The 22,299-nt window shown below is 34.6% G+C and overlaps 1 protein-coding gene across 4 annotated transcripts in view; it reads right to left on the reverse strand.

Annotated features, from left to right (window-relative positions):
- PPFIA2 (PTPRF interacting protein alpha 2) overlaps window positions 1-22,299 on the reverse strand; it is a 446,295-nt gene that overhangs the window by 186,271 nt on the left and 237,725 nt on the right. For all 4 annotated transcript variants that reach the window (XM_054580164.1, XM_054580163.1, XM_054580167.1 and 1 more), the window contains 2 exons: window positions 9,428-9,529; window positions 69-233 (listed from right to left, as the gene is read on the reverse strand). In XM_054580164.1, coding sequence (XP_054436139.1) covers window positions 69-233; window positions 9,428-9,529 — 267 coding nt within the window. The remainder of the gene's footprint in view (window positions 1-68; window positions 234-9,427; window positions 9,530-22,299) is intronic.

The raw sequence follows: 22,299 nt of genomic DNA on the forward strand, positions 1-22,299 counted from the left end.
TTTTTAATTAGCTTTTTTGAAGTAGAATTGATATATAAAATTGTAAGACTCATTTTACAGTACTGTACCTTTTCATCCAAGGCCTTGTGGTGCTCAAACAAAGATTTCAGTGCCTTGAGAACCTCAACTTCACTGGAAACTCCCGAGGGGGACTGGGCTTGCCGCTTCACCACCGTCATTCTTAGTGACCTTTCATGTCGTGACACAAGGCACTCCAAATGCTCCAGTAACAGCTGTGGGGTTTACCAGAAAATATATTATCGTATAGATATGAGTCACTAATACTTATAAATGACTTCAACTGTAAAAGATTGAAGGTTAAATAATATGTAGAGGTAACCTCAGATTATAATACAGGCAGCAAAGAAGTATAAACCTGTGTCAAAACCAGGGTTCATTCAAACTAAATTTCATTTCTATCATACAACAAGTTACTGAATTTAAAAATCTAATGTTATTTTTATGCATTCATTTAGAAAATGTAGTCATTTCAGAATGAATTCAGTAGAAGCAGGGCACAATATAATATGTATGACCCAATATGAAAATTATTAAAAAACATTGCACAATGCAGGATGATTTTGTTAACAGTGTTTAAATCCAAATTAATTTCATTTATATTTAGTTATTTAATAATGCTTAATTGAAGGAAATGAGCATAATCATCACATGGCTTTATATGTGATTATAATGATAAATAATCATATATATAGTGATTATAGTGATAATCATAATCACATACTGCTATAGTAACTATGGTGATAATCACTAATGATTATATGTTCAATTAATTCTTAAATTATATCATAGAAAAATGTATGCAATCAACTGGAATATGGTAACTGACATTTGTAATAGCCATTTTTGGGAAAAAGATGGTTAAAGGACAACTTTTTACATCCTTTTTTACTTTTCAATTAAGGTTGGCATACAATATTATATTAGTTTTAGGTGTACATAATTTTTAAACTGAGTAGTCTAGACTGCATTTACTCAGAGTGGCCTCTGGGGCTGATTCAGGTCAGGAATAAATAGAAGTCCAGTGAGTAGTCTTTCAATTTATGTTCCAGACTCTGTGTTCTGACTTTTCCCAGAGAAATTTTGCTTTTAAATGTTTCATGACTTGGGATATCACTTTTGTTTTATTTTATAAGAGATCTGCCACTAAAAACAAATATACATGTAAAGAAAATAATAAAAAAAAACTACTGGGTTATCAGTATTAAAACGTTGCTATTGAAGAACAATACATGGCCAGTCTGTTTTGTAGGAGAGCTTTTCAGAAGGTTGGTGAAATCATAGGCTAGCAAATGGTGCCTATGCAGAATAAAGCAGAAGTTACTCAAATAAGAAGAAAAGGCAAATATAAGATACTGGGGTAGAAAGAGTAAAGAGAACAATTTTCTTTTTTCAGGATTTTTTCCTAAAGCCTACACTGCAATGAAAAATTTTTTTGAAAGATTTTATTTATTTTTAGAGATAGGGGAAGGGAAGGAGAAAGAGAAGGAGAGAAACACTTATGTGTGAGAGAAACATTGGTCGGTTGCCTCTCACATGACCCCAACTAGGACCTGGTGTGCGCCCCAGCGTACGCCCTGACTGGGAATCAAACCAGCGACTCTTCATTTTGTGGGACGATGTCCAACCAACTGAGCCATGCTGGTCAGGGCTGCAATGAAAATTTTTGGTTTTTACAATGCCACTGTTAGATTTAGTGTCACATATTAGTATCACATTTCTTAGTGCTTAATAAGTTAATTTCTCTACATTTACTGTTTCTAATTATGGTTCAAAGTGTCAGAAAACTTGGCCATGCTGTTGGCACAAAAGAACACAAATACCTGAGATTTTAAACATACAGAGATCAGTAGATAGAAGTCATATTGAAGGGTCAGAGTAATGGTAACAGAAATTCCGTATGAAGACACAATTATTAATATTTCAAGGAGTTTTCCTTTTATTTATCAACTCTGATTATATTCATGGTTTTCTGCTCTTGAATTATATAGATACATGCCTCTAGTGGTTAAATCCAAGCTGTTTCATGCAGGTTATGTGGAATTGTATGAACTGTACTCTGCTTATTTTTGCAACATCATTTGGTGTTAGTCTTTTCTGACAAAGTATGCTCTAGCCACACCAGCCTACTTTTGGTCCTTCAATTTGCCAAGCCTTTGTATACATTGCGTCCCCTGCCTGAAATCCTCTCCTTTTGCTCCTCATTTGGCCAGCTCTTTCTCATTCTTTAATCTGAGTTTAAATATCATCCTTGCAAAGAAGCTTTTGCTCACTACTCTATGTAAAGTAGGTTTCTCCTCTTCCCAGCCATCAGAATTCTCTATTTGAATCTCTTGCTTCATTTCTTCAAAACATATCATGTGTAATTTCTTAAGGACAGTTTCACTAAATTTTTCTTCTGTTTCCTCACTGAAATATAAACTCCATGGTGGTGGGTACCATGTCTGTCATGACCATTTTGATATTTGTATTTGGATTTTGGCTTAGTTCCTGACGTCCACAGACATGCAATAAGTATTTGTTAAGTAGATGCAGGTCAGTATTATTGTTGTTAAGAATTTTAATATGGAAAAGGATATAAGTTTTTTAGACTTGACATTTGTGGTTGCCCCAAATTGTTTAAACATACCCACCATATGTAATAGTTCCCCACATTCTGAATGCTCCTGTCTCAGTAATACAGGATCCAAGAAACATTTCTCAGTTGTCTACCACTAGGTGGCAGGTATGTGACTTAAGAGTCAGACAACCAGAGCCACATGCAAAAGACCTCTGAAGAGGCAGAGGCGGTCAGATGAGGAAACGTGGTGGGTATGGGATGTTCGTCTATTTTGCTGGCACAGGTAGTAGCAGTGGCTGCATATTACTGGGACTGGAGATGTGGGAAAAACTCTCAAGACTAAGAAATGTGGTCCTAGAAATTGTGCCTGGAAGCTCAGTTTAGAGATTTCTTACATACTTTAATGTTTTGATTAAGACAGCTAAGCTGTAATGTTATGTGCAACTAGGAACTCTCATCTATATACAAATAAAAACCAAATGTATTTTTATTAATATTAAACAGACTCCTTAAAGGTTTAATTTAACTTATCCTGAATACTCCTCAATATCTAAGAAAATATTCCATATAATGTAAGCATAGTACTTGATCCAAATTAATGATAAGTGTTAGTTAGCCTGGAGGATGTGGCTAAAAATGTCCTACTGTAGCATGTATCTATGGCTTTTAAGCTTACAAATGAAAATAAATTAAAAATAAAGAGAAAATCATCAAAGATAACACTAAAAATTTCCTCATTGTATTTTTTTCTTGCGGAGAAAAAATACACTTTTAGTGTAATCGCTATACTTTAGTGTAATATTTAATAAAGCTTCCAAAGGTACACTAAAAAAGTTGCAGGGAATATATGAATGGTGATTAATATTATGTTGGAATTCACTTTAAATGACCACTGCCTATATATATATATACACGAAGAAGCATACATCATACAGGCATATACACATATGGCATCATTGAAAATTTTTGAACTAAATTTCTAAAACTATACATCTTCCTATTAAATCTGAATTTGACATAACATTGTGCACAATTATTTTCAATCAAACATCGCATTCAAGTAGAAATACATTCTTCCCTGTAGACCAATTTGGCCGCAATAGTATAGTCATGTAACTCAACATTAACATTTGAAGAAGAAAAAAAACCCCTGCAAACTAGTTACTTCCATGCTTAGTCAACTCACCATCTTTTCATTTCAAATACTGTTTATGGCCCCCTATGTTTCTTAGGTACATGTTTGAGTCTTTCTTACATTGAAGCCTCAATGCTGCTGGGAGGGCATATATCGTATCTTACTCACTAATGTATTTATTTTATCCCATCACAGCACATTCACAAATACGTATACATGCATCCATGTAGCATACACATATATCTTCAGCTGCTTTTCACTGCTAGGGTCTTTTTACCCCCCTTAGTGTTAGATTGTATTTTCTACTCATTGAGGAAATATATTTGGAAGAAGTTTATTACCTTGTGTAGACAGGTCTGTCAAGAATGGGAAGCTTTTCTTCAGTAATGGCAGGTGTCTGTATTTACATTTATATAATTCTTTTAGATCAAAATAAAAGGGCATTGTAAAATATGTTTCAAATTAAGTCTTTATTTTGAGTTAATGACAATTAAGTCTTTAAGTTTGTGACCCATGAGATGAAATTACAGCTTTATTATTTCTACTTTTGATATCATAACTATTTTTTTGAAGTTATGCAATAGTTACATTCTTAAATATTGTCAATAATATATCCATCCTTTGATCTTCAGCCACAGAAACAGTTGAACAGTTCCAAAACAACAAAAATTTTCCACTCTGATTTTAAAAGATAGTAACTATGTTAACATTTTTGGTTATCCTTTACCTTTTCATTAATTCTGAAAAATAAAAACATGCTAAATTTTAGTAGTCAATTTGAGTAAGTCGAAATAATAGCAAGAATAAGTTATTTTCTGTAAATATAACTTGTCTAAGGATGGTCAGGGAAGTTTTAGGAATTAACAAATTTTGTTTCATCATTTTTGTTAGTGTGGAAATGTAAAACAATAAAGCTTATTTAAATGTTTCTGTAAATACCCACTATAATTTTTGTACAATCAAAAATGACATTAAGATGATGTTATTTGGATGTCCTCAATTTAATTACTTGAGGCGGCTGGATTTAAGAGCCACTCTAGTGTTTTCTTTGATGTCTTTCATTATACTCACATTTTGGGGCAAAAGATCAGGTGTTTTGTTAGTGACAAAGTGATAAATGGCCACAACTTTCAGCTCAGACATCACAGTAAAGACCTAGTGCATTATTTTCCTCACAATTGATATAAAAATATATTACCGAGCAGATTAGAATGAATTACAAAAGAAAAAAAAAGAAAAAAACCTGCTCTTCCCTAAACACAATTCCTTGTGTCACACATGATTTGTGAATGACATAGGAAATAAGAGTATGGTATCTTAAATACATAGCTTGTGGTTAGGCTGAGCAGTGTATCCCATGGGTGTGTCATTTAGAAGTCATGTGGCCTGAGGCAAGTTACTTACCATGTCAGTATTCCCATCAGTAAAAATGGGGAAAGTGGGATTACCATAAGGATAAAGTGGGTTAAACACATGAAACACTTAGAAAAACATAAAAACATTTTGCACTTAATTAATTTAGTGATATTATTATCGTTATTATTACTTGATATATTAAATCAATTTTATTCAATCAATTCCATCTGCAACTTCTGCTTTATATTTGGAAGAAGGTATAATTCATTCAAATATCAGATAGGAGGGCCCTTTCTGATCTATTGTTTTTGACAATATTCAAAATTAACACAAATAACTGTATCCACTTTCGAGTCTTTTGAACTATTTTTGTGTTATTTTAATTCATATGTTAACTACTCAAGGTAAAAGGAGAGGAGTCACAGGCTTATGAGAACCCTGGAAATTAAAACATGCAATTCTTCTTTAAACTTTCTCACAATCTAACACCAATCAAATTTTCTTCAGGTGTGAGAAGAAAATACTAGCTTGTTGCTTTCTCTCCATGACCAATAAGTAGGTGTTTATAGCAAGAAGAAAAAGACAACATGTCAAGAATAAAACCTGTTATATAAAATGTACCAAACTATTGTATTTACCAACATTTAATAGGGAATTATGGGAAAGAGAGAACATATGTCTAATTTTCAGCCTTGGATATTTTTTTGGGCGGTGAAGGAGGTGAGAGGTGGTTATGTAACCCACGTAGTTGTCATACGATCAATCCTTTGAACAAGGAAAGTTCCATAAATTTGTTTTCTTGTGACATAATCAACAGCGAAAATCCTCCATGTCACCGCTTTTAAGGAAGGTAGAAAAATGGTTTCCAGGTGGGGGGCGGGGAAAAAAGGTAAAAAGGACTAAGAAGTACAAATCACCAATTATAAAAATAGTCACAGGGCTGTAAAGTGGCATAGCACAGGGAATATAGTCAACAATACTGTAATAACTATGAATGGTAGCACATGAGTACTAAACAGATTGTGGCAATGGCTTCACAAGGTGCATAAATGTCTAACCACTATTTTGTACATGTAAAATTAACATAATATCATATGTCAATAATAATTTTAAAATGAATTTAGAAAGAAAGAGAAAATGTGTTCCAGGTTTATCCATGTTTTCAAAGTAACTATTATTCATGTTGAAAACCCATTTCTGTTATACTAATAAAACTTTATATTTGTATTTTGCTCACTTTGATTCCTGCACAGGTATTTTAAATATTGCTTGCCTTAGTTCTTTTACTACCTAAGGTTCCTTTGCGGGTACAATAGCCTTGTGTACTTCTGCACCTCTTGGAATGTAATCTGATGGAAACTGTATGGATGCTTCCCCAGATCTCCTAGTTCTCTGATATTAGTCACAATCAAGAAAAAATGACACACTTTATACTGCGGTGGTCTACTCTTAGGCAAGGTCTCCTCTAAGCTGTAGTAAATCTTGGAGTTATTTTCATGGATTTAACTTGAACAATTGTACTGATAGTGTTATAGCTAAGGGTATGGGCTCTGGAATTATTCTGCCCTAGCTTTCAAATCCTTTCTCTGATATTTATTATGGCATACTTCTCGCAAGTTATCTGCCTCTTCTGAGCTCAGCTGCCCACCTGTAAAATGGGAATAATTATAACCTCTCTCACATAGGGCTGCAGAAGCAAGTAAGGGGACTGTAGAAAGAAAGGCTGTATAAAGCAGAAATACACAGCCAGTAAAAGAGTTTTCATGCATTTTATTTATTTTTTATTTTTTTAATAAATTAATTAATTATTTCAAATAATCATGCATTTTAAATATGAGAAATACTTGAAAGCTACCTGGAGGTTTGCATCTCCTTCCATTTTCATCTTCCAGCTCCAACTTTTACATTTGACATATTATACTACATCAGGGAATGTAGCCAAAAGTGTCAAAATAGAAAACAGTGAAATGGGGCAGAATAAATATCATGGCAGAAATAAACTTTAAATTTGGATTTTAAAAAAACCAGTGTACTTTAAAAATCAAGGGTGGGAAAACATATAGAGGAAGAAAGAAACAGAAAAATTAATCTGACACCTAATAACATGATCTAAAGGATGCTCCTTATGTCCTATTTGAGGAAGTCCGTGAGACTGGCTCATCCAAGTCTCGGTGAAAACAAATTTCTGTGTGCACACCGAACGAATTTTCTTTACCATGAAATAAGCCCCTGATGAATAAGGAGATAAACTGCGTTTGATCATATAACCATTGTTCATGTAATGGTGTCTCTCATTAGAGGCACAAGCTCTCCGTTGTGAAGCTGTCATTTTGATAGTACTCTCTAAGACCAAGGATAAAATGAATGAATACATTAACTATACCTTATTTTCTCAGCATGGATCTGTTATAGGTCTAACATTTAAAATATTTTTCACCTACTTCATATAAAATTGAACTCTATCCATGCAAAAGTTGTTTTTCTCTATGTTCCTTAGTAGAAAAATTGCTCTCATTTACGGGTATTATGGCATTTTATACATTTTATGAAATTTAGTGACTTCTTCATAACCAGAAAATGCAGGATCATTGATCAAATTCTGAACTTTAATGTTAAATGTCATGAGGCTGAAACAATATGTGGGTTTCTAAGGGCAGAATATAGTAAATTCCATCAGTTTCATAAAATCAGAATATCAAAAATGAAAGTCATGGGACTTCAGCAAATTAAAAAGCTTCTGCCTGGCTAAAGAAAACATCAGCAAAATAAAAAGGGAACCAACCGTATGGGAAAATATATTTACCAATGATACTGGGACAAGGGTTTGATCTCTAAAATATATAAATAACTTTCATGACTCTGCTCCAGGAAGACAAAAAGAATCTAATTAAAAAACAGGCAAAGGATCTGCACAGACACTTCTCCAGGGAGGAAATACACAGGGCCCAGAAACATATGAAAGGATGCTCAGCGTCACTAGCCATCAGAGTTGCAAATTAAAACCACAGTGAGATATCACTTCACACCTGTCAGAATGGCCATCACAAACAAATCAACAAACAAAAAATGCTGGAGAGGTGGAGAAAAGGGAACCCTAGTACACTGTTGGTGGGAATGCAAGCTGGTGCAGCCACTGTGGAAAGCAGTTTGGAATTTCCTCAAAAAGCTAAAAGTGGAACTGCCTTTTGACCCAGTGATTCCACTGCTGAGATTATACCCTAAGGATCCTGAAACACCAATTCAGAAGAAACTATGCACCCAAATGTTCATAGCAGTGCAATTGACAAGAGCCGAGTGCTGGAAATAGCCTAAGTGCCCATCAGTAAAAGAGTGGATCAAAAAACTGTGGTACATTTACACAATGGAATCCTATGCAGCAAAAAGGAACAAAGAACTCCTACCCTTCCTGGCAGTTTGGATGGAAGTGGAGAGCATTATGCTAAGTGAAATAAACCAGGAGGTGAAAGACAAATACCACATGACCTCACCTATAAGTGGAACCCAATCAACAAAACAAAAAAGAAAATATATAACCAGAGACATAGAGATAAAGAACAAGCTGACAGTACCCAGAGGGGAGCGGGGAGAGGGATAATGAGGGAAAATAGGGGAAGGGTAGTCAAGGAACATGTGTAAAGGACCCAAGGACAAAGACAATGGGGGTTGAGGGAGGATTGAATGTAGGAGGTGGGGGTGGGTACGGTGGGAAAGAGTAATGGGAAGAAAATGGAGACAACTGTAATTGCAGAACAATAAAAAAGAAAAAAAAATTAAAATAATAAACAAATAAGAGAAATGAAAGTCTCCATGAAAATCTTCTGAAAAAGAAAATACAGGCCTCTTCTACCTAGGAGGATTTCTGTTCAAATGGTTTTACATTTTAACACTTTAAAAAATTTTTTGAATAAATATTTTGCGGGGTGAGGGGAGGACCAATGGCACAACACATTCTCATATTTTCTCATAATGGAAATTTCCACTTCTCCCTCCAACCTCTCCCATTGCCCATCTCCAGCCTCTAAGGTATAGGTCTCCCACTCCAGTACAACCATTTGCGAGTTTGATATTCTGTATTGAAATCCAGCCTTTCCTTTTAAAATTGAAAAAAGCAATGGCCAAAAAGAATAAGAACATTTTTATGGCAACATAGTGATTTAGTAGCTGAGACTATGATTTAGGTTTCCTGTCTTCTTCTTTTGAGTTTTGTAGTATATTGTCCTTTACTTTAAGCAATAAGTGATGTCTGCTTGAAGTCTTTCTGAAGTTTTTAAATGTTTATTTTTTATGCACATACAAGAGATAAGGCCCTGAACTACATACATGGAATTAATTTCTAGCAGAGGTAATTTTATACTTACTCTTGTATTGTTTCTTTCAGCCTTAAGTTCAGAAATTTCTTCTTCCTTTTCTAAAAGTTGTTCCCTACAGGCATTTAATTCTTTTGTCAGTGCAGCAAATTCCTGAAAGGGGAATAAAAATATTGAAGACACATTTTAAATATGAAAAATATATTCCAGCAGGAATTTTTAAAAATCAAAAGGTGAATATAAATGTAAAGAATGAAAAAAAATTACTCAATTGACTATGTATATACATATGTTATTAAAATAGACTTTAATATTCAAAAAATGCTGATGCATAATATTTAACATACACATTTTATTATAATATGCTGTTTAAGTGAATGATAAAATATATTTCAAAATGTATCATATATACTATACTAAATTTAATGTTAGTATGATAGCATATTAATAATTTAGAATAATTTGAATTTGTCTAATTTTGTTAACCACTCAAAAACATCTTACACTTTTATTTCTGTGGAGCAATGACCCGACTGTATATACTAGATTATTAAACAAACAAACAAATGATAAATATCAACAACACCAATCAAAAAATCTTATAAAAGTGCTTTTAGATTAAGAAGTTCATTTAATTGTTAAGAACATGAAGAAAGAGAATGTACCTCTTACAAAATAATAATAAATGGGCATAAGACATGATAACATTATCCAATAGTCTTTTATTAATTTATGCACAGCTTTCCTTCTGAAATGCAAACTCCATGTGAAATGAGACTTTGACTTCACTGTTATATTCTCAATGTCTAAGATATAATGAGTCCTCAATTAGTATTTATTTTTAATAAATATAAATAGGTCATGTTGTTATAAAAAAGATGAAAGTCTTGGAGTATTCCTCTATGTGAGAAATGACACTTTGGAGGAATTTTCAATGGCTTTCTTTCCCCAGATGGGATCAGATATTACAAGATGAGGCAAAAGTAGCTTTACAGTTGTGAGTATGCAAAACACAGAGTTTTCTTTGTATTATTGTTTAATCACTTACAATGGTTCTTTGACATAAAATTGATGCTTGTCAAATATTTAAGTATTTGAGAATACTCAACTGCAGGCTGAGAAGACAATGTCAGAAGATAAAAAAAAGAAAAACAAAATCCAAAATGGGGGAGACAGGTTTGGTTAACCTAACCTTCATAATGGCAAAGTTAGTATAAAGCAAATGAATATGATGATTATGCAAAGCTGGGAAAAGCTGAGGGTTTATATTTTTGTTCGCTTCAAACCACTGACTTTGCTGAGTTTCTTTGAGTGGCTTCAGACCAAATGAGCACTTCAAAACCCTCAGAGTAGACTCACAGCTTAGGATCACGATGAAAGATTCCATTGCTGGCCTTACAGATAAGGGTTTTCTCCATTAATCATTGCTTGCTTAAATGCTATTGATAGTCTCTGATATATTATTTAAGTGGAGCATGGGAATAAACACATAGAAAAAAATAAAGATTTCCAGAAAAATGAAGCCTTAGATAAACCACATAGTTTTGATAGAGAAAAGAAGAAAGTGACAAAGATTTTGTATTGTGTATTATTAACATATAGTCACTGAAATGTGACCCAATACTCCTGATTATTATAAGATAAAACATAAATCTGTATATTTAACATATCAGTTTTAAGAAACATACGTCTGGGTTGATCTTTCTGGGAATTTAGCTTGCTATGGACAGAAAGATAAAAAATCAAAAGGAAGTAGATATATCCTGGTGATGAAATAATGTGATTTTTTTTGGCTTTCTCCTATATATTTCTATCATCAAACTCTCTACATTAGAGATATATGCTTTTATCAAACGAGAACAAGAAAAAAATATAACTCTGTAAGTGCAATCAGGTATTCAAAACTGGGTGATGATGCGTCAATATATATTCATCAATTGTAAGAAATGAACCACTTAACAGAAATTAGTCAAGATGCTATCAGTGACAAATGACTTTGCATTATTTATTTATTATTATGACACAGATTATGAGCAAGATATTTAGTGACTCTAGGTTTTAAAATTAGGCTTATACTTCCTGACTACTTGCAAATTTCAGGCACTACTTTCACATTCATTATTTCATCTTGTTATCTAAATAACAAGTGAGGGAGTCTCATTCCCCTTCTATGGGGAGGAAACTGAGTTACAAAGAATTAAGTCCAAGTTCCCAAGCAATCCACAGGCTGTGAACATGGTTCTCCAGATTGTTTGTCTAGTGCTTTTCCACTATACCATTTTGACCTTAATTGTTGATCAGGTGTATATGACTCATATTTAGAGTGTATTCAGCAATAGTCTTTTTTTATTATCTGAAAAATTAGACAACCATTACTTACAATTACCTTGCACAATCTTTCTGAATTAGTCCAAAAGGAGGGTGGGGAACTAGGAGGCCCAAGGCGGGGTATTCCTCCCAAGGTGAGCAACAAGTATTAGACAAGCACATTCTCCATACCTGAGACTGCAATAGATGCAGATATTTCAGACGAAGTGAAGTATCAAATTATTTTACACTTTTCCTTTGACATTTCTCTCTTCTGTAAGTACTTTTCCAAACTTACTGTAAATAACTGAGTTTCTTATCATCTTTTATGAAATAATAATAGAAAATATACTTAACATTGATCGAGTCCTTACAATATGCCAGGCACTCTATGAAGCAATGTATATTGATTATCTAATTAATCCTAATAAAACCCTGAAAAACACAATACCTCACTTAAAAAAAGAAAAACAACTATATACTCTTACCATACAATCCAGCAATCTTACTCCTTGGAATTTACCCCAAAGAGTGGAGAACTGTCTACGCAAAAACCTACACATGGCTGTTTATAGCAGCTTTATTCATAACTGCCCAAACTTGGAAGCAACCAAGGTGCACTTCACAGTTAAACAAACTGTGCTACATCCACAAAATGGAGCATTATTCAGTGCTAAAAAAGAAATCAGAAATCAAGCCAAGAAAGAAACAGGAGGAACCTTAAGTGTATATTGCTAAGGGAAAGCAGCCACACTGAAAAAAGCTACATTCTGTATGATTCCAACTATATGACATTCTAAAAAAAAAAGGTTGAAACTATGAAGACAGTAAAAAGAGCAATGGTTGCCAGGAGTGTTGTGGGGGGTCAAGAGATAAGTAGACCAAGCACAGAAGATTTTAGGACAGTTGATTACTCTGTATGATATCATGACAGAGTCATTATACAATTTTAAGACATAGAAAATGTACAATATGAAGAATGAACCATAGTATGAACTATGGACTTTGGGTGATGATGTGTCAGCATAGATTTATCAACTATAAGAAATGCACTGTTCTGAAGGGGGATGTTTTTATGAGGGAAGCTATGCATGTGTGGTTACAGGGTTCCCCCATATGAAAAGCTCTGTACCTGCCTTTCAATTTTGTTGTGAACTTAAAACTGCTCTAAGAATATAAATTTTATCTTTTTAAATTTCACTGAGGCCTAGAGAAGTTATTTCCCCAAAGTTTGACACAGCCGATAGGATAGCTGCTCTGAGCTTAGCATTCTGTATGAATTACTTCATCTCTTTCTTATTTTGAAGATAAAGATACTGAAGCTTAGCATGGATGAGTAAATTGCTTAAGGTCACACAGTTAAAAATAGCCCATCCTATTCCAAAACTCTTTAATTCCTGTGACACTGCCTCATTCTTGCTGAAAATGAAAAATTATCAAATTCCTCAACTGCACAAATTATACAAATTTATCATCCATCTAGCTATCCATCCATCCATACAATATTTATTAAGCACCTACTACATACCAGAGCCTTGCTAGGTGCTGAAGATGTAGAGATAACTTAGACATAGTTGTTGCACTTGACCCCACCCTGAAGATCTTTCATAGTTCATATTCGAGACACATTAGGGATTTCCACCACTAACAAGCACTCAAAACTCATCACCAAAGTACCACACCCAGAGTAATATTATATATTTAAAAACACTGTTGATATATAGGTGACACAGCCCTCTGAAACTTCTTTTTTAAAAGATGTATCTTCTGCATCAATCAGAGATTTTTCTTCCTGTTTCTATTTCTCCTTTTCCACTTTTTCATCTTTTGTTTTCATTTTCTTTCACGTACTATTTCCTCTACCTAGAATACTCTTACCCATCCACTCTACCTAACTTATTCCTAAAGCACCAGCTTGGCTTGTTAATGCTCTATAATCCTTGTTCAAAACCTAGCAATGCACTTACTGTAATGTTTTTATTTAAATTGAGTTATGAGTTCATCTCCTCTAAGTAATTAGTATAATCTTTTAAGGCAAAGTTGTTATCTCATTTATTTTTATATCCTCAGGACTTCACATAATTCTTGACAAATTTTATACACTCAACAAAGGTTTGTTGTAGCAATAATTGAATGGTTCACTTCCCCTAAAATTTTTACTTTAATACTAAAACAAGTTTTAGAAGGTATAATTAATTAAGTAGAGTCATTTGTTTTCCTAAGTGAGATTATTAAAAATTGCTCAATATATAACATATCTGATATTTATTTTATTTTGTAGTTGTTATTTTTGTCTATATCTGAAATATTCTATGCCATATTCTACACAAAAATGACATTTCTGTCTCCTATGTTTCATTTGCATGTACATGAAGTGATACTATTGCTCCCAATACCTTGTGAATTTGGATTTATTATTTATTTGTTGGATATATTATATTGATCTTATTCATTCTGAAAGTGAAAATACATATTTAACCCCTACATTATTTCTCTAGTCTTTTTTTCTCAATATATAATCTACAGAGCAGTATTTCTACAAGATTCTCAGAAAAAAATCTAGAATCAAATGGATTTGGAAAATAATGTTTGCTAACTTTTGTTCTTGTGTATCTACTACAGGTATCAGAATGTAAGAGATTATGAGTAAAGTTGGCTTTGTTGTCAAGAATTGGGGACACCCGAGTTTCCATCTACAATAAAATAGATGAAATAAATATACTAAGTACACATAATGAAATATTGTACCAAAGCAAAATAAGTAGTCTAGATCTTTCTATAACAACATCAAAAGATTTCAAAACTACAACTTATAGTTAAAAAGATAAGAAACAGAAAATAGTGTGTAACACAGGGTATTTTAAGAAGCTGAAAAGAGTGAAGGATAAATGTTAGAAGAAAAGCGTAATTTGTACTTCACCCTGTCTGAATTCAAAGGAGCTGAGTTTGCTTTGAATCACTGAGACAGGAGTTGTAGATCAGTTACCAACCACAAATTATATTCAGTAACATTTTGGGCTAATCATTTTGTTCCTCAACCCCAGTCTGCCAAAATTCTTACTTTACCCAAGGACCAAAATTACTTTCTCTACTCTGTATTTTTTTCTTGGAATTTTAGAGTGGTCAGGACACACAGTACCCACAGACCAAAGGGAATGTCCTGTTCTTTCTCAGCGTGTACTCACTCATGTCACACACACACACGTGCACATGAGCACTTGCTAGGTACTGGCACTCTCGTAAGTGCAAGGTGGCAGTGAAAGAAGCAAGTTAGAGTTCTTGCTCTCAGTAAGTTTATGCGCTCTTGGGTGTTCATCATTTGAACTTTTTACTCAGGAAAGGATCATTTTTAGCTACATCAGTCCCCCTCAATTCTAACTCAACTCACGATGTAGAGCACTCTTTCCTTAAAAAATAGAGCAAAGTAAAATAACCTTTTCCAACAGTCATCTAATTGTCTTGTGCTCCTAATTACATGTTACAAGTCTCTTAAATTACATAAAATCTAAAGTTGCTCAATTTCAACTAAATTTTCAGTGTTTCTGCCTACCCTGTCCTCTTCTTAAGGTGTTGGGTTTGGGTTTTTTTTTTCTTTTTTAGAACTTTTTATAGGCCATGGATGTTGTTAGAAACTTTACATCAGTTACATGATTTATTCATCATGGCAGCCTTATGATTCTCAGTACACAGACGAGAAAACTTAGATAAAAGGGTTTAACTCTAACAAGGATCATGCTAGTATTTGACAATGCCAGGGCTGGTATCAACAGCACTCAGGCAGGCTTTTCAAACCCTACCCAGAGTGCAGGTAACCTTCCTCTTTATCATCATGGTGGTTTCACTCCTGCACATTGGCATCCGAGCTAAGGGTATACCTGAGTTAACTGAAGTGGCTAAACTGCTAATATTCCAAATAATAGCCCTTAGGTCAATGGGTTATTCTCAATGCTTCATGCAAACAATCTTTTGTTTTGGTCCCCACACATGTTATTGTTAAAGTGAAAAGTAAAAGGGCAAAGCACAGATTCACTCAGTTCCTGTGCCTACTTAGATTCTGTAGAAGCCATCTGGTCAGAAGAGTGTACAGACAGAGCTTCGTCTGGCCATCCTTCCTCTTCCCTTCTTCTCATGCTTCTTTCTACCCAGTAAATCACCACAGCCAACTAGGCTGCCCATCTTTGCACAGATGTGGAACATTCTTTTTTTATACATGCTTACCTTTAAATCCATTTGCTGATATTTAATATTAAACACAGAAGGACTAAGAGACTATTTCCCTGACTCATTACAGAATTGTTTGCTAACTCAAGGAGGTTTACTGGGGGGGGGGGGGGGGGGGCATGGTAGGGGAAGGATATATTTTCTCATTAATGAAAGGTTTGAAAGGCCTTGATTTAATAGATGAGTCCGTACCTCAGAAAAGCAGGTCAAGAAAAGCTGCATGACAGGAGGGGAAATCAATCTTTTAATTCCAAATCATTGCCACCAGACAGCAGCCTCCAGAGAAATCTATGGCAGCCCATCATAATTACAATTTTACTACTCTTTACCTAGCAGTAAAACCTACATTCTCTAATTTTGCAGGCCACTAAACTGGTAAACTGACAAGGCCTTACTTCTGCAGCCATATACCTGAGTAAGCCCTGGATACAGAATCATGAGGGCAAGTCAGTCTGAGACAGAAGAGAAAAAACAAAGGATGAGTTGGAATTCAGCTTCACTAAGTACCACCAACACCCTCACCAACCACAAAAAAACATCTTTTAAGTTTATTCTCCAACCATCTAACATTTGTGCAAATCAAAAATAGCTCCGAGGAAAGCATATGGCATGGGAGCATGCTGACTTGACCATCTAGCACTCAAATTAGACAAAATTAACTACTTCAAAATGTTTTTATAATGACTTCCTTGGGCTATGCCTCCAAACTATCTTTTGGTGTCTCCTCTTTCAAAAATGGGAAATTCTTCTACGAATTCTATTTGTAATATTCAGTAAAAAGCTTTGGATTTTAAATCTGTATATTTTTTGATGAAATGGTACAAAAATTTCCATGTATAAAATATATACCTCATTCCACACATCATAGGACATAACTTCTAGAATAAATTAATAGCAGAAGTATTACACTGGAGAGATGAAAACAAAACAATGAAAGATAATATATATGTTCCTTACATTTTATATGTATACATATCTCAGAATATTAGCTATAAACTCACAAGAGACTTTAGAAACTTAGTTTAGAAATCATTTAGTTTGGAAATGAAGCAGCATTTGTTTCATAGAAATCAAGACCCCATCAATGTGTGGGTATGTAATTTTTTTCTATATAATGTTATGTAATCAAATGAAGTGTTAATGACCTCTGGTCTTATAATTGCCTCCTAGACTTGCGTGAGCTCAGGGTAAGCTGTCATCCAAAATTACTGTGTGACACAGCCATGTCTCATGGTCAGCCCTGGGCTAGACAGCTCGGGGGCAGAACTGCCTGCACAGCTAATACAGTTTGACAGCCACAACTGGACTCCTAGAGTGTCACCGAAATTGTCAAATAAGGATGCTCAATTTAAAAGGAAAATGAGATTTAAAATTCATGCAAATAATATTTTGTGCCCCCTTGATATTTTATGTACCCATATTCTGAGAACTGTTTTTCCCTTAAAACTGCATAGTAGGTTATTTTAATGCAATAATAATGACCTGAGACATAGAAGTCTATTTAAAAATCAAACATATTACAATGGCCATTTTATGGTATATGAACTTAGGTATTAGGTAACTTGTTTTAAAGTAGCTTCTAGTCTAGGTAACTGGAATCAAAAGATCAAAAAAAAGAAAGGGTGCTTGTTGAAATCAAACATAGGTGCTGCCAGGCAGTCTCTAGTTGTCTGAGCATCAGCTCATGTTCCTACTATGTTTCGCTTCCTGCACGCCATTGAAGTGTGCCCACCTTCTATCTCACGCCCACTTTGCTCTCCGTACTTTAACTTGTCAATATGTGTATAGAGAGGCCCCGGGTATCAGGTGCTCTTTAACAGCAATTGTTAGAAAAGATTCATCTTTGTTGTTGAATCCTGGAGAGCAGGCAATGTTATTACAAATTTGTTGGGAACATATTTAGAGGCAAGTTAGTTTTTCGGTGCCCCAAAATTTATATTATAGCTTCTGCGGGTCCTAGTTGTGGGCCCTTTCATTCAAAAAAAATATTTGAAACTTTATTTTATGACTCCACTGGTACAAAGATAAATGTAGTCCAGACTGGTTTCTATTCATTTTTTTTCTTTTAATTTTAAAGGTAGTTGAAACATTTTCTGGTCCCCAAAAAGTAGTGTGAGCCCTAAGCAGTGCTTTCACTGTACCTATGGGGAAATTGGCCTTAAATTCTGCCCACTCCAGGAAGTCACGTGTTCTGTGGTCCAAACAGCCTCAATTTCAGGATGAAGCAGAGCTGGGTACCTACGCAGGCCCAATAGCTTCATTTGTTTTTTAAGTCTCAGTTGTCTTTCTGGGAATATAGGCAGCATGCTTTCTTATTGGATGGAAGCAGGTAAAAAACGAGTTATTAGTCCATGTGATTCAGCAGTCAAGCTTCTATGTATCTATCCAAAGGAATTGAAAAACTTGTATCTACAAACAAACAAACAAACAAACAAAAAACCATACATGGATGTTATAACAACTTATTCATAGTTGCCAAAACCTGGAAGCAACCAAGATGTCCTTCAACAGGTGAGTGGATGAATAAACTGTGGTACATCTGTTGACTGGAATAGTATTCAGTGCTAAAAGGAAATGAAGTATCAAGCCATGAGAAAACATGGAAGAACCCAAAATGCATATCATTAAGTGAAAGAAGACAATCTGAAAAGGCTTCATACTACATGACTTTAACTATGTTACATTCTGGAAAAGTTAAAACTATGGAGATAGTGGTATGAGAGTGAGTAAGAGGGGTTTGGGATGAATAGGTGGAGCACATAAGATCTTTTAAGACAGTGAAAATACCCTACATGATACTATAATGGAAGATACATGCCATTATACATTTTTTCCTAACCCATAGAATATATAACACTGAAAGTGAACCAAAATGTAAACTACAGAATTTAGGTTGTAATGATACATCAATATAGGCTCATATATTGTAGAAAATGTACTATCTGATAGGGGATATTTATAATGAGGGAGGCTATGCATGTGTAAAAGCAATTGCTATATAGAAAATCTATGTATCTTCCTCCCAATTTTGCTTTAAATCTAAACTGCTCTAAAAAATAAAGTGCAAAAAACTGAGATCCTTAGTATAAATGTTACTAGCATAGTTGCTGGTTATAATAGATGTCCAATAAATGATATATACTCCATAATTTTTTGAGCTACTTATAGTTATTCCACATAAAATTTTGTTTTCTTCAACTACCCATTTTTCCACATAAGGATAATACATTTCATTAGATGCTTCAGGAAATACAAACAGTGTGCACTTTTTTCATTAATGGTAACTGAAGTCCAACTCAAGAGTCACATAACTGACTTAAATAAATCACTTACATCAATCTCATTGTGAAATATCTCTCACTTTTGGGGAGAAGATCCTAATATCACTTCTAATAATAAATCAGGGATAGCATGATTGCTCTCAAGAGTAGTAATAAAGAAAGAAAGGTCCTGCTGTCACATTAGTAAAATAGCATATTAAAAATGATTAACATTAATGTCCTAGGGTAAAAATACCCAGCACATTTTTATAAGAGAAAATGGCTTGTTGTGCCCCTTTGTTCCTTTGCACTTAGTCGATTCTTGCTGATCAAATAATTAGCTTTTTATTACCTAGAACATATAAAATAACACTCTATGTTCTCTCATAAAAAGAGGGCATCATATTAATGTCTATAAAGATAGAAACTATGAGAAGATTCTCTGGGCATCATAAAACTTTTCTTTAAAGCCCCCAAGAACCCATCTCTGACCTTGTCTGCTTTTATCCCCTCCGCATGTGTCTGATTGCATCTATTACTAGCCTGGAGATCACAAAGCTCTCAAGGTGTTGTCTGTAATCTGAAGTAAAATGGCAGGATAAAAACACATTTGAGAAGTTTTCAGCGAACTCTGATTTGGGTTGTTATGACATGCTCTTTGAGAGGAGCCCAGCTGCCCACAGTCTGGCCAGAACCTAGGGTACAGCCTGAAGCCTACCCAGGTGAGTAGCAAGGACAGTGTTGAATGAAGACCCTTCTCCATTGGGCTGTGGTTCTTTGTTTGAGTAGCATCCCAAATCCTAAATTTGAGCAGCTCCTCTAATTTCTAAATCTTGTCTCTGTGTATGTGATTACTGGATTGAGAAAGACAAACTCAATGGCCTAGAACCAATACTGAAGTTAGTCACTTCAAGTATTCGTTCCCTTTAACCTGCTCCAGCTTCCCCTGTGCTTTTTTCCAAAGAGAAAAAGCCCTTAGGACCGATCCTAAAGTATCAGAGGTAGGAAATAAGAGAGAGGAAGTTCCTAAAAAAGAATAACTACCAGAGCGACCATGCCTCCCAGTTCTGTAAACCAGTTAATGATATTGTCCTTCATCTTGACTCTTTATAGAAAGAGAGGGAAAATATCTTTTTTCTCTACCAATTACCAAAAGATATCTGTTGCTTATTTGATGCTGGAAGCATCTGAAAATTTTTAAAAACTCAACATTCTAATACATTAGTAAAGTCACCTGGCTCAGTAAACATTGCAGCTGAAGCACGCCAGGGCTGAGTCACTGCCAACCAAAAACTCTGCTGGCAGATAAAGCCAATTTTCAACAGCTCTGATGGTGTAAAGCAGGAGGCATGTTTGACAAGATGCTGCGTATTAATTTCAAAGGCTTTAGCATCTGTTTAGGTAACACCTGCTGTGGCGAACACTCCCAGGCACACAAAATAGCATCCAAAGAAAATATTTAAATCTCCCAACATAGTCCAACAAAGCTCCAACTCTAAACAAAACTATAATCACGTCTCACTAGCAATCAACAGACTTATATAACCAAAAATGTTTGGGCTATGCCATTGTCTGTTATTCACTGACCTATAATGTTGTAGTGGGTGCTATATAAGTAATAAAGAATATCAAAATATATTGTCCTGACTTGGAGAATTTTTCTGGGTGTAGCATTTAGAAGAGTAGAACATGGCTCAGAGAGTAACATTTTGTGTTCTATTATGTTGTATTACCATAAGATTAAAGTAGAATTTGTCAATGAGGAGAGGTGACTGTATCAAATAACAGAAAAGCAAGCAATAGAAAAGAAAGAGTTGGCAGGCCTCTTCTAAACAATCCCTGTTAGGGAGTCAAGGCTCAGTGATTACAGTCATCTGGGAAGAGGGGTAGAAACAAGTATATGTGTGTTCTGGAATTGTGAGGACATGCTAACATGACACTGTGTCATCCAATGTTCAAATAATTTAACAAGTTCTGAGTCCACAAATACCAAGACATGTTTTTAGAATAATTGATTTTTTTTGGTGTAGTTTCCTTCAGAGAAGAGACTTGTCCTTGTCAGCCCAGTTTGGATACCAGTTCTGCTTGATAATTCTATTTCTTACTATAAATTAAGAAATTGACAGTTTGATCATTTTGTTTCCTGACTCCCTAAAATACCCAGGGCTAACATGTAGAAGATCCTGTAATATTTTCAGCCATTATAATGTATACGATGGTAAAAAATACATGGTAAATAAAGGTAACTGAAACAAGTAAAATACAATATTACAAATGTGCTAATGGGCTATGTACAGGGTGCTCAGAAAATACAGGCACAGTTTGACTAATCCATGCAGAGGGTATGCGTATGCAGGGAGTATCTAAGATGAAGGGAACAACAGCATGAATGACTTCTGAGGTCCAGAAAAACCTAAATATGCTAATATTGTAAAACTCTTACTAAAAACCTAAGTATAATATAATTGTAACACTCATTAAACATAAATCATAATCTTGGATTAGGTAATGATTTCTTAGATATGAATCTAAAAGCCCAAGCAACACAGGAAGAAACAGATCAACTGGACATCATCTGTTGTAGCCTGAATTGTGTTTCCCCATGAAAAAAATTCATGCATTTAAACCTTTACTCCCAATGTAGCAGTGTTTGGAGATGGGGCCTTGGAGAGATATTTACGTTTAGATAAAGTGATGGTGGGGGGGCCCTCATGATGGGGTCATCACCCTTAGAAGTAGAGGAAAAGAAACTAGATCTCTCTCTGCCACGTGAGGACACAGCCAGAAAGAAGCCATGTGTAAGCCAGGATGAGGGCTTGACCATGGTGGTATCTTGAACTCAGATGTTCAGTCACCAGAACTGTGAGAAAATAAATCTGTTTAAGCCACTCAGTCTCTGGTGTTTTGTGATGAAATCCTGAGGTGACTAATACACCATCGAAACAGAGAATATCTGCACTTCAACGATCCAGAAAGTTAAAAGACAACTCGGAATGAGAGAAAATTTTTCCTAATCATATATCTTATAATAAGAACTTGTTTGTAGAATACATAAATACCTGTTACAGCTAACTAACAAAAAGACAAATAATCCAATTCAAAATGAGCAAAGGATATGAACAGATAGTTTTCCAG

The sequence above is a fragment of the Pteronotus mesoamericanus genome, unplaced genomic scaffold (genome assembly GCF_021234165.1).
Source record: "Pteronotus mesoamericanus isolate MK-2021 breed Mesoamerican mustached bat unplaced genomic scaffold, CSHL_Meso_final contig_56, whole genome shotgun sequence".
Lineage (NCBI taxonomy): Eukaryota > Metazoa > Chordata > Mammalia > Chiroptera > Mormoopidae > Pteronotus > Pteronotus mesoamericanus.